General features: G+C 37.3%; 2 protein-coding genes across 3 annotated transcripts; both read right to left on the bottom strand.

Moving 5' to 3' along the window:
* Positions 1 to 1,064: 1,064 nt before the first annotated feature.
* On the bottom strand, positions 1,065 to 7,936 carry LOC122302361 (protein phosphatase methylesterase 1-like). Of its 2 annotated transcripts, none has more exons than XM_043113575.1 (14): positions 7,775 to 7,936; positions 5,861 to 5,999; positions 5,676 to 5,760; positions 5,501 to 5,571; positions 5,046 to 5,160; positions 4,831 to 4,910; positions 4,458 to 4,542; positions 4,276 to 4,356; positions 3,850 to 3,944; positions 3,581 to 3,631; positions 3,220 to 3,300; positions 2,164 to 2,236; positions 1,991 to 2,068; positions 1,065 to 1,444 (listed from the first exon to the last, which is right to left on the bottom strand). In XM_043113575.1, the coding sequence occupies exons 2-14, from the start codon at positions 5,965 to 5,967 to the stop codon at positions 1,406 to 1,408; spliced, it is 1,041 nt and encodes a 346-aa protein (XP_042969509.1). In that variant the 5' UTR covers positions 5,968 to 5,999; positions 7,775 to 7,936; the 3' UTR covers positions 1,065 to 1,405. The 2 variants fall into 2 exon arrangements, with proteins under 2 accessions (XP_042969509.1, XP_042969508.1); XM_043113574.1 differs by lacking the exon at positions 7,775 to 7,936 and adding an exon at positions 6,611 to 6,746.
* On the bottom strand, positions 6,808 to 7,389 carry LOC122305818 (pentatricopeptide repeat-containing protein At4g01400, mitochondrial-like). The gene has a single exon (XM_043118355.1). It carries the CDS (start codon positions 7,387 to 7,389, stop codon positions 6,808 to 6,810), a length of 582 nt encoding a protein of 193 aa, XP_042974289.1.
* Positions 7,937 to 11,663: the final 3,727 nt, after the last annotated feature.

Raw genomic sequence — 11,663 nt, 5'->3', positions numbered from 1 at the left:
ACTTCATAATATTCAGCTCTGGCATTATTTAAATGATTTTTCTTTTTCGGGTTAGTAGAATAATTAGATTATTTTTCTAATCTTTGTAGCATGCATTTATCAATAACAAATTAAGTCTGGTTTTGGACAGGTTGTACTTGCCAGTCTTGCCTACTAGTTTTCCCACTAGGTCCTTCACATCAAACAAATCAAAAGTTTTATAGATGTGTAGAGCATAGAAGTTTTACAGAATGCAACTTATAAAGGTATTTCCAAAAATCTATAGATGCTAATTTCTATTCAATATGGTGATAATTAAAATTATACATAATTGTTTAATTTTTTACTAATTTTGTGATTTTGTAATTGCATTGCACATTTTAGTATTTTTTTTTTCTGTATTAGCCCCTTGTCACATTTTAGTAATTTTGTACTGACCTTTTTAGTTTACAGTATTTGCAAGATCTCTCAGCTAGATCACTTGAAAGTTGCTACGTGCCGAAATTATTTTGTAATTCATATAATGTAGTTTTGTATTTTGCAGTGTAATGTAATGAATCAATAACAAAATAATGTAATATGTAGTAAATTGTATTTATTTTATTTTTTATTTTTATATATTTTTATCATTATAGAAAATGTTAGTATTATGCTTTTTAACAATGACTCGGAAAAGTTTTTCATAAAATATAGGCTTTTATAAAAAATTATAATTTTTGACACACTTTTAAATTTTTTTTTGTAAATGTAGAAGAATTTTACTTTTCAACATTTTTAATGCAATATAGGCTTTTATCAACAAAATTATGCTTCCAAACCCTTACCATATAATAAATAAAAAAAAAAAAAGGGGGGGGGGGGGTGGTTGAGCCTGAAACCTGAAATCTAGGTTTTTAAAACCCGGATTCTTCCAGGTTCGGTTCCGACCCGTGTTAACCTGGTCCAAGCCAAATTGAAATCCGGATTTCGGTCCGGATATACCTGAATGAACAGTCATACTCACAATTCGTGAAAACACAGCACGTAGCTGTGTAAGTGCTCATAATCTATATATTACCATATTGGGAAAGCATACACAGAATATATTATCAAAATCGCATGTAAAAATCTCATTATATAATATATAGTTCTTTAATAGTTAGCAGTAGCCATGAAGGCAAATAAAGAGAGCCTCTGGAAAAGTAAATCTGCAGCAAATATTTACAAAAATTTTGGTACATCTCAGAAAATGCATGTCCTATCCTCCATGGACCATAGTCATTTGATCATCATCTCCAAACCGACTATCCACCACATCATGCCGACATAAATAAAATAAAATAGAACTCCGAAGAACGAAAAGTGCAACTATTGAAGAAAATGCCGGTGCTATGCCATCTGTCTGTCATCTTGGAGGCTGTTGTCATCCGATGATAATCCATCTTGTTCATGGTAGTGATTGGGATGGCCGGCGGAGACCTGGTATCTGTAACACAAATTGGGAAATGAATACAGCCGTAAAAAGCACTGATGGGGCCAATTATAAAGGAAAAGACAATCGAATTCATGAGCAGTGCTAAAATCTATCATATTTTTAAAGCATGTGCGGTTGCAGTAAAAGTATGCACTGGAAACAAAAATTAATGGTGCATGTCTCAGTTGACCACGAAATCAGATTGCATTTGTTGCTAACAAAAAGCAATTTAATGGTGCATGTCTCAGTTGAGGCAAGCCACTAATTAGCCCTAGTTTAAGTATCTGTAACACTTCCTCCAACTTGGATCCCTTGCTTGAGAAGGATTGACGAGTTATCATCTCAGAATTGTAATAGACCTAAAGCATGCCATCGACATTAAAGGCATGTGTCGCACGTGAACCTCAAGCTTTGGAATTGGAACAATTGAAGTGGCATGCCATGCCTCGCAACATTACACAAAGCCCCCTTATCATCATCATCATCATCATATTTAACCTTGAAGGTCTCTTTTCCCGCATACCACACAATTTATTTGGTAACGGAAGATATACCAACCTCAATTCCATGGGGGCCTATTCGGTTACGAGAGATAAAGTTTAGGATCAGATTAGAAAACTCTTCAGGTACATCTTCCTACAAAAATTAGCAACACATAAGTTGCAACTTTGCAAAACATAAAAGAAGTTGAGAAAAAAGAGAGACCTGGCATGAAAAATAACTTTAGCAACCTGTATAGCATGTCCAGTGTGTCTGACGAGCACCATTTGAAACTTGCCTTGCATCTGACCAATTGTGAGAGCTCTGTTACAAAACAGTCCAGAGAACTTCTCAGAAAATCAACTGACCATTTCCAGTCGAGACAAGCCTACCTGGTTTTAATAAAAAAGACCCATTTTCCCAATTTAAATCATAAAGGAAAGCAGGGTTGCTAAAAAATTGTAAACAAGTAACCTTTATATGCAATTCAGCAGCTATTTTCAAGAACCCTATGTCCCTATCCTTTTATAACGATTAAGGGAAAACGGGACAAAACCAAAGCTACAAGTCCCAATTTTATGTTTGGTGAAACTCTTATCTTATTTTCTTTCTTTACTTGTTGAGCGTTGAACCCAAGACCAACACAAACCTCACCTTTTATCACTTGAGGGAAAAACCCATTTGCGGTTTTTATCTGAGAATCAGGCTTGTTTAAATTGCCAGATTTATGGCTGAATCTGACAGCCTTTTTTACCTATACATCTCCGAGTTTTCCGCAAATTTCTTTTTTCTTGATAGCTTTAAAAAGTGACACTTCTACCTTTTTCCTCAATTTTTTGGAAGATTCCATGCATCTGCTGAGTATTTCAACGCCAAGCAAACCCAATTCAACTTGGAATCTTGTTTAAATCTGATTTTGCTGACTTTGAACATAGATTGCAATTATAAATAATCACATTGCTATTCTTGCATTACCACTGTTTATTCCTGTATAGTTTTGTTCCACTCCATATGCAAAAAGGTTGGCTTACTATGTTTTCAGGTAATATTGAAAGCATTAAAACCTGTGTTTTGTGCTAATTGCAGTGTACTCAGCACATAAGAAATTCAGCTTCATGCTAGTAATCATACCGTGTTAAATTTGTGCAGCTGTCATGTACAATCAAAGAGAAAAATCCCCCACCCCTCCACCCCCTTTTGTTCGTTCCATCTTTTGATTGCAGAAAAGTCTCATAACCATGCATAACAATGTATGATGACCTTGTTAAAACTAAGTAAATTCATAGAGCAAGCTAAAAGTACAAAACCTGTCTAGTCTGTCTGTTCCTGCTAACATCAGGAGCTTTGGAACAGGACATGAAAGATACTTATCTGAAAGACCTTCATACCTGTATTAACTGGTTTCAGTAATCGAATTAATAAAAATGAATTGTGTCACAATATGTAGCCTGAAAGTGCCATGGTACTTCACTAGTCAGTCCAATGAGTAAAATATTAAAACAATACCAGATGAAACCAGTTCAACCACAATATCCAAGAGAAGATAATATCCCCATACGTGCACAGAAGAGATAGGTTTCAAGTATAACCTCCACTAGTGGACAAAATAAGCCAGATCCCAAGGAAATTTAATGAACTTTCATCCTAATAACAAATATTTATTCATACCAGCCTCTCCAATATTGTTCCGTCTCTTCTAGACATGCCCGGTAAGTATAGCTGTATCAATATTAGAACCGTGAGTTTACATATCAAAAAAAAAATATTAGAACTGTGGGTGTGAGGTGCAGGACAATAATCCATCCTGAATCAACAATACCAGGCAACTACTGATAATGTAAATGGATAAAATTGTGGAACCTAGAATCTCTCCATATATTCAGGTCATAATGATGTATGCTTGCTTTGCCTATAAAAAAATTATAAGAGTCACTAACCATTTCTTCGCATCATCATACTTTAATGTAGAAGGGACGGACACACGGGCTGAATCCACGTTTCTCAGAGAACCTCCTTTTACACTCCATTCAATCTACACAGAAAAACTCACATTCTTAAGACAGCCAAATGTCAATGGTGAAAATAGCCATCCCAAACAAATGGTATACTGGTCCATGAAGCAAATTTGAGATTTCTTCTTATAATGCCACTCGATAATTTTTAGAAGTCCTTCATAACTTAATTTGTTGACTCTTGTAAAATCTTCTCATTTTTATCCACGCTTATACAAAATTAAGTCTTATTGCTAATCATGCAAGGGATAAGTCCATAAAAAGAACAACATCGCTTATATGAAGAAGTTCCAAAGCCACAATAGTCTCAACAGATATATCAAGCAATGTGAAACACTAGACGAGTGGTACCGCTTTTTCAACGCTTGAAAAATGTTGCATCCTGCTTGATAAGATTTTCTGCATATGAATTAATGAAGCCATTGCCGTTCCCTGAAAATTTTTAAGGACAGTTGCCATGGCTTCAATATACTAGTACTGATAAGCAAATAATCACAAGGCAATGCTGACAAGGGTATACTATAGAAAGCAACCTCTACAACATCCACAACAACCAGCCCAGCCAAGTTAGGTAACAATCTCTTTGCAGCAACATGCACAGCAACTGAACCACCCATGCTGTATGAGTTCAACATTAGTCCAATTTACAATAGTAAAGACAATCAGAGTAGAATTTAATCATATAAAAAATAATTGATAAACTTTGAAGTTTTGTAAATGAAACCAAGGTAGATAAATTCTAATGCATCGATACACTAAACCCCCACATCCTCCTTTTTCTCCAATAAGAATTATTATTTTTTTGGATAAGTCCACCAAGACATTGATTCTCAAGCTTGAAATTGATTCCCACTAAGCATGAGAATTATACAACCCAAGAGCGTTAGATGAAAAAAAATACATTACCTGTGGCCAACAAGCACAGTTGCAGGGGGTGAATCTCCATACATTGCTTTCATAACAGCCAAAACATCATTGCACATCGTCTGCACTTAACAAAATTACAATTTCAGGAATAGCTTATAAAAACCATACTGAGAAATATTATTCTTCAAGAATTGAAAATGAAAGCCTAAATTACATGACTTGTGGACTACAATTTCTTCTGTTTACATTTGTACCTCAATAGATAGGTCAACGTCATTTTCTGTCACAGACTTTCCATGTCCTCTCAAGTCCATTGCCACTACTCGAGCTTTCTCCTTGATTTTACTTGCTGCTAACGCAAATGAAAGCCTGACCAGAGAGAACCACGTGGTATAAGCTCATCAGATAACCAAAGTTTGGCTTACAACATATGAACTCATACATATATACATGCATGCATGCATGCATACATACATACATACATATGTGTGTAGAAGTTTATGCATACCGAACAGTTGGCATGCACACTCTCACTAACTTGTATACAAAGACCCACAAATTCAAACATTCATTTTATAATCAGTATACCGCAAATGTGAATTTTTTTATTATCAAAATCATGCTTCATGTTCACCAAAGCACAATGGTATTTACAAACGAGCAATAATAATAGTAGTGTTGTTGAAGAATACCAAACAAAGAAACATACCCAGAATAACCACCTCCATGTAGACAAAAAACAACCGGCCCTTCTGTTCCAGCTATATATACATGGAACACCTAAAATCATTAACACAAAAATACATGTTAGAAAGACGATAAAACTGAACCAAATTGTTCTCTATTAAATGTCGCCTGGATGAACAGAATTATCCACAACTAACATTATCTGTTTCCGGGATACTAATGTCATCCTCTCGATCAAAATAGCCAGACCAAACCAACGGTGAGTATTTCTGTAACGAATTCCTACAAAAAGAATGTGAAAAAAGACCACAAATTAAAAACAAAATGGTGAAAGAGTAAGATCTGATTCATCTAAAGGCATAGAGCAGGTAGGAGAGCTCACTGAGTAGGAGGGCGATCAGGTTTGGAGGCGAAGGCAGAGACAGGTCGCTGGGTTTGCTGCTCTGGGGTCTCGTCTTCAAGAAGCGTAGTGAGGTTTGAGGAATCCATTTTCTTTCTGTTCTTGATCTTTTTAGCAGCGTCTACAAAAATGCAATCCATAGGGATCAAAATGTGTCAAAAAGTAGCTCTAGGATTAATTTTAATAATAATAATAACAATAACAATAATTCATGCTTGTATGGATGCCTATTCCAAGGGCTGACATCAGCTTCAGATAAGGTAATCTAATGACTTCGAAAGTTGATTTCTATTCGAAAGGAAACGAGGCAATAAGCATGCCTAGTGTTCTTAACACAGAACTGCCACAACAAATAATATGCAAAGCTCTTCTGACAAATAATAGAGGTATCAGAGCTTTTCTGAGAAAAGCTTTCGCAAATTGCAACTCAACCTGTATGCCTACGTGAAACTCCGAAGAGCTATGTTCTCATACATTTGGTTCATTTCTATTTTTTTTCCTTTACATTCTAGTTGTTGAATGAAAATCCTACAACTCAATTATGCTCATGAGTATAATGGTATAACCCTGCCTAAATGGAACCCAAACGCAACAGAACCGAGTTGAAGGAAAAATAATGAAGCTTGCATGGAAAAAGCCTCTTGAGCTTCAAAGCTTGTTAATTCAATTACTACAGTCCGTGAACAAAATCATTGAGTTTCTGTACTTGACGGCAAACTCAAACTAGAAAACCTGCTCTTTGAGTCTCTGGCCAAGTCATCCCTGCCCCACTTCTGTAGGCGCTCCAAAACTCTCATATACATTGCAAAGTTTTGTCTAAGACCATTTGTAATCATTTCGAGTAAAATATTCAGGGCAACAACAGCATTTCCTTTCTCCCGATGAAGGCTCACAAGCAAACTGTAAAGTGAATTGCTTGAGCACCTATGCTAAACACTTGAGTCAACCACATACTTGTGTGCTTCCTCATATCTCAGTGAATTAAAGTAACCTTTAATGAAGGCAGCGTCGGTTGTAAGACGAGGTTCAAGACCATTTGAAATCATCCTATCAAGAAACTCGTGTACAAGATCAAACTTCCCAAGTCTACACAAGTGATAAATGAGAATCTCAAAGGTTAATGGATTTGGAAGACAATTCCTTTCTTGCATTTCTTCAAGTAGTTGACAAGACTCATCAGTTTTGTCACTCCTACACAAACTACTAAGTAGGTAGTTGTCAGTGTCAACAATTGGATCACAACCCATTTGCCTCATCTCATCAAGCATTTTCTTGGCTCCTTCGAAATCAAATCTCCGACACTTCGAACTTCTAATCCAAGCAAAGAAACGCAAGGCGGACAACCTTTCCCAATTCAAAACCCAAAAAATCTCCGTCACTACAGAAATAGATAAACTCAGATTCATTGAATCCAACTTGAACTCCAAATCATTATCATCCCTCATAATCACGGCAATCATTTCCAAAACTTCCTTTCGAGTGGCATTCGGCCGAATCCCATTAAAGCCCATTTTTCCAGATTTTATATTTTCACTCGAATTCATTGTTTCTAACGCAGATGAAACCGAAAACCAATGAAAGTACCTATTACAATAATCTCTAAGCAAACCTAGATTCGAAATTTGGAACCTATGTCTGGTAATGCTGTATCCATCGAAATCTAAAGCCCGTGAAGATTGAGGAAATGGGTGTTTTATAGCAGAAAAAGAGGATGCCCTAGTCGAAGAAATAAATGGATATGGATAACTAGAAGTGGATTTTGTGTTAAAATGATCGGAACTGAAACAACAAATTGGTAAGGGTTAAGGAGAGACGAGGACTTTAGGAGAAAGAAACGGGTATGGGGAACGAGATATGAGTGAGCATAGGGAGTGGGAGTGAGAGTTCAAGAAGTACCTGAGCTTGTTGAATAGGATTCAGACTTCCATGGTTGATCGAGGCCACGAGAGAGAGAGAGAGAGAGAGAGAGAGAGGTTTTGCGAGAACAGGGAAGCGAAGTAAACGAACTATGCGGGACTGTGCCACGCGCGTGTTTTGTCTTTTTTCAACTAGTTTTCGATCTTGACATCAGCGATTATATATAAAGTTACACGCTACAGTTGTCTGTTACGGGACTCTCACGGGTCCCCTTTTTTGTTGGGCCGGGACGGTCCCCCGCCCCCCGCCACACGGATTACCCCGCCCGCATTCTCCTGCCCATAGTTTGGCTCGGGGGCGGTCATAATTCCCCACCCTGCTCTAGTAGTTTATAACTTTATATATATAATTATATAATATATTTATTAAAAAAAAAACTCCCTCACGTGACAAATGTGACGCCCCCAAATCCCCACGCCCGAACACGGAGAAATCGAGACATCCGGATGGTGACAACCCGGGTCACCATCCCATCGACGGGTGCCAAGTGTGTGCAAGGCAACATATGTGTACAAAGAAACACGCAGCGGATAACGAAAGTCATAACTAAGTACCAGAATTTTTCTTAACGTAATACAAGCTGTTTAAAACATACAGAAATAAAATATTACAAAAACATAATACGGTTTTAAACTAAATATAAAGCATAGCATCAGCAACCCGGCGGAGCCGCATCCTCGGGCTCAGCCTCCTCCTCTTCGTACTCCAACTCTGCACCAAAAGCTACGGAACTAAAAATGGTACCGCAGGTAAGTAAAACCCAAACATTACCAGATAAAAACACATATAGAACTCAAACAATATGCATGAACCATGCCCAATATACAAAGCCCATAAAACATAATTTTCCACACACGCCAAAAACCCATTTGGCCCAAAAACACGTCCTTTCCGAAAAACACGCCAAAAGTCACATTTGGCCTTTATCCGTCTCAAACCATTATCCATATTAACCGTATGCACCATGACCTCCCCTAGGGGTCAACCGCACACCCTGGCTCCAGTGCCACACCGCAGAGTACCACCATGCATGTGACACCTAACGAGCGATGCCAAGTTCCGTGCCCCGCACGTTCGTAGCCAAGCATCCTCTAGCCCTCACCAGCGAAGGGCCACGGAGTCGGTGCGTAGGGCGATGCCCGGTTCCGCGCCCGGCGCGTTCGTAGCCAAGAAACCCCTAGCCCCCGCTCCCGTCGTCTAGCGACAACTCAGGAGACATCACTCAGTTTATTCCGCTCCCGAGTGGCCAGAGGAGCTCCACCGGGATAATACCCCATCCCGGCTTGGGGTCGTGATACACACGCACCCGTAAGTCCAATTTCGCCAATACACAGGCTTTTCACACTTAAACAAAAACACACGTGCATGCACCATGAAATGCCATATCAATGCAAAATAAAATAATCCAACACATAAATCAAATAAACAAGCAACTCCGTCCTCCATCCATCCGACCCCCGAACTCCTCGGACTCAGTCCGGAATCAACCAACCAACAGCAGATAAATTAATTGAAAGAGCAATATATATTTAAATATGAAAATAGGGTTTGAAAAATACTTACAGCGCTATATGGCAATTTTAGAAAACAATAGGCGTTGCAAACGGCTGCGAAAAAACAACGTCACAGTGAAAATTCACTGTGGCCATGGGTTGTGAAAAACTCACTTTTGAACGGGGACAAACTAGGGCTTGGGATTGATAGGGAATGGTCTATGGATGGTTGTGAAGCTATTGGAAGTGGTGGTTGGCCGTGGGTGGCGGCGGAATCGCCGGAAAGAGGCCGGAAAACTTAAATCGGAAAGCAAGCTCGTAGGAGCTGTTCCGGTGGTCGTTGGAGGCCGAAAATAGGTGGGTTAGGACGGCAAGGGACCTGTGATGAAGTGGTGAAGAAATGGTGGCCGGAGGTGGAGCGACGACAGCGGATCGGGGCAAAATCCGTGCAGCCTTTGGAGAGCTTTTCCGGCCAAACGGCCGGCCGGATGGGGGTGGAAATCGGTGGGGTGGTGCGCCGGAGGGAGGGGAAGGTTTTGGTGGGGGTGGTGTGCCGCAAGGTGGCCGGCGGCGGTGGGTCTGGGCTGAGGAAGCGTTCGGCCGTGAGGGAGAGAGAAGAGAGAGAGAGACAGGGGGGTGCTCGAGCGGGAAAAAGAAGAAAGAAAAAAAAAGAATAAGAAAAAGAAAGGAAAAAGAAAGAAGGAAAAAGAGAAAAAGGAAAAAGAAAAGGAAAAAGGGAAAGAGATGTAGGGAAAATACGAGGTCTAATCCTCGGTCCGGGAAAAACAACACTAAACCGCCGAAAAGAGATTAAAAACTGTAAACAACCAAAAGAAATAAAACAAAACATCAATTAAATTAAAAACAATTTTAAAACGCAAATAAATTAAAATAAATAACTAAAATATTAATTAAAATAAAAACAATTATTTCAGCGAAAATACACTCAAAAGTGGGTCATCACAACAAAAACGGTATCATTTTGGCACATTAGGTTTATTATTATTATTATTATTATTATTATTATTATTATTATTATTATTATTATTATTATTTAAGTCAATAAATTCAAAATTGTGTCGTTTTGGGTTTTCTGATTTTTGCCTTAAAATCTCCCCCGATGAGACCCCCAGTCCCAGTACACATAACGGCGTAACCCACCCCCCCGAACAGAATCTACCCGGCCCCTAGTGCCCCATTGTCTCGCCATGACTCCTATCCCCGCCGTCAATACCCACTGTCGCCATCGCAACTGCCTCCTCGAGTCTGTCTCTCTCTTTTTTTCTTTTCTTTTTTTTTAATTTTAAATTTTTATGAAATTAAATGGAGGATGAGATTAATGGAGATGAATGATGGAATTGTGGGCTGTGGAGGATTGAATGTACATGTGTGTGACCAGTGATCAGTGATGAATTCGATTTTTTTAAATGGTTTTGTAATTTATTTCGATTTTGTGTAAATTTATTTTTATAAAATCCTTTTGGTTTGATTTTAATGATCCAATTGTGGCATGATCCGATTGTTTAGAATATTTTTAAGATTTTGTGATTTATTTCGATTTTGTGTAAATTATAAAATACATGGTTATTTATTTTCCTTTTTATTGAAATTTGCAGTATAAATAAATATAAATTGTGCAATTTGATGGGTGTTCTGTGTGTAGGCTGTAGCCAAATCAAAAGCCATTGATATATATATATATATATATATATTTTTTTTTTCTTTATGCCTTTTAATTTTGTCTTTTTATTAATTGCATAAATTACCTTAGTATAGTATAAATCAAGTAAAAATATTACCAATTGCTTAAATCAAGTAAAAATATTACCAATTGAATTAAATAGATGAATTTTATTAAAAAAAAATAGATGAATTAAAATAATTCCCATCGACTTAAGTAGAAACCAAGTACTCAAATAATTTCCCGTTAATATACCAGCTTGTGTGTAGCAAAAATCAGAAGACATTTATGTTTTTTTCTTTATGCCATTTGATTTTGTCTTTTAATTGGACGTTTTTTTAATTTCCTATAATATATTTAAGAAATTCATCTCTTATCCAAAATATTTCATGGATGGTACGCATCTCGATCAATAAGATTTTATAATTTCCAACAAAAATCCGATTTAACGAACTGGGCAATGTTTTTTTATTTTATTTTAATTTAAAAAATATATAATTTTATTAATAATCATTTTCTTAACTATTAACAAATAAATTAATAAATAATATGTTTTTATAAAAGTGCATTGCAAGTTGAACAATAAATATGTTATATATACCATATAGGGCTCAATACTTCATATGTGAGACATGTTATTAATTTATGTGGGTTGAAATTAATGAGGATTCTTAATTACTTCATATTTAAGCTA

Source organism: Carya illinoinensis, chromosome 3, assembly GCF_018687715.1.
Source record: "Carya illinoinensis cultivar Pawnee chromosome 3, C.illinoinensisPawnee_v1, whole genome shotgun sequence".
Lineage (NCBI taxonomy): Eukaryota > Viridiplantae > Streptophyta > Magnoliopsida > Fagales > Juglandaceae > Carya > Carya illinoinensis.
The sequence above is the reverse complement of the archived record's forward strand: the minus strand, read 5'-3'. Positions and strand labels throughout refer to the sequence as shown.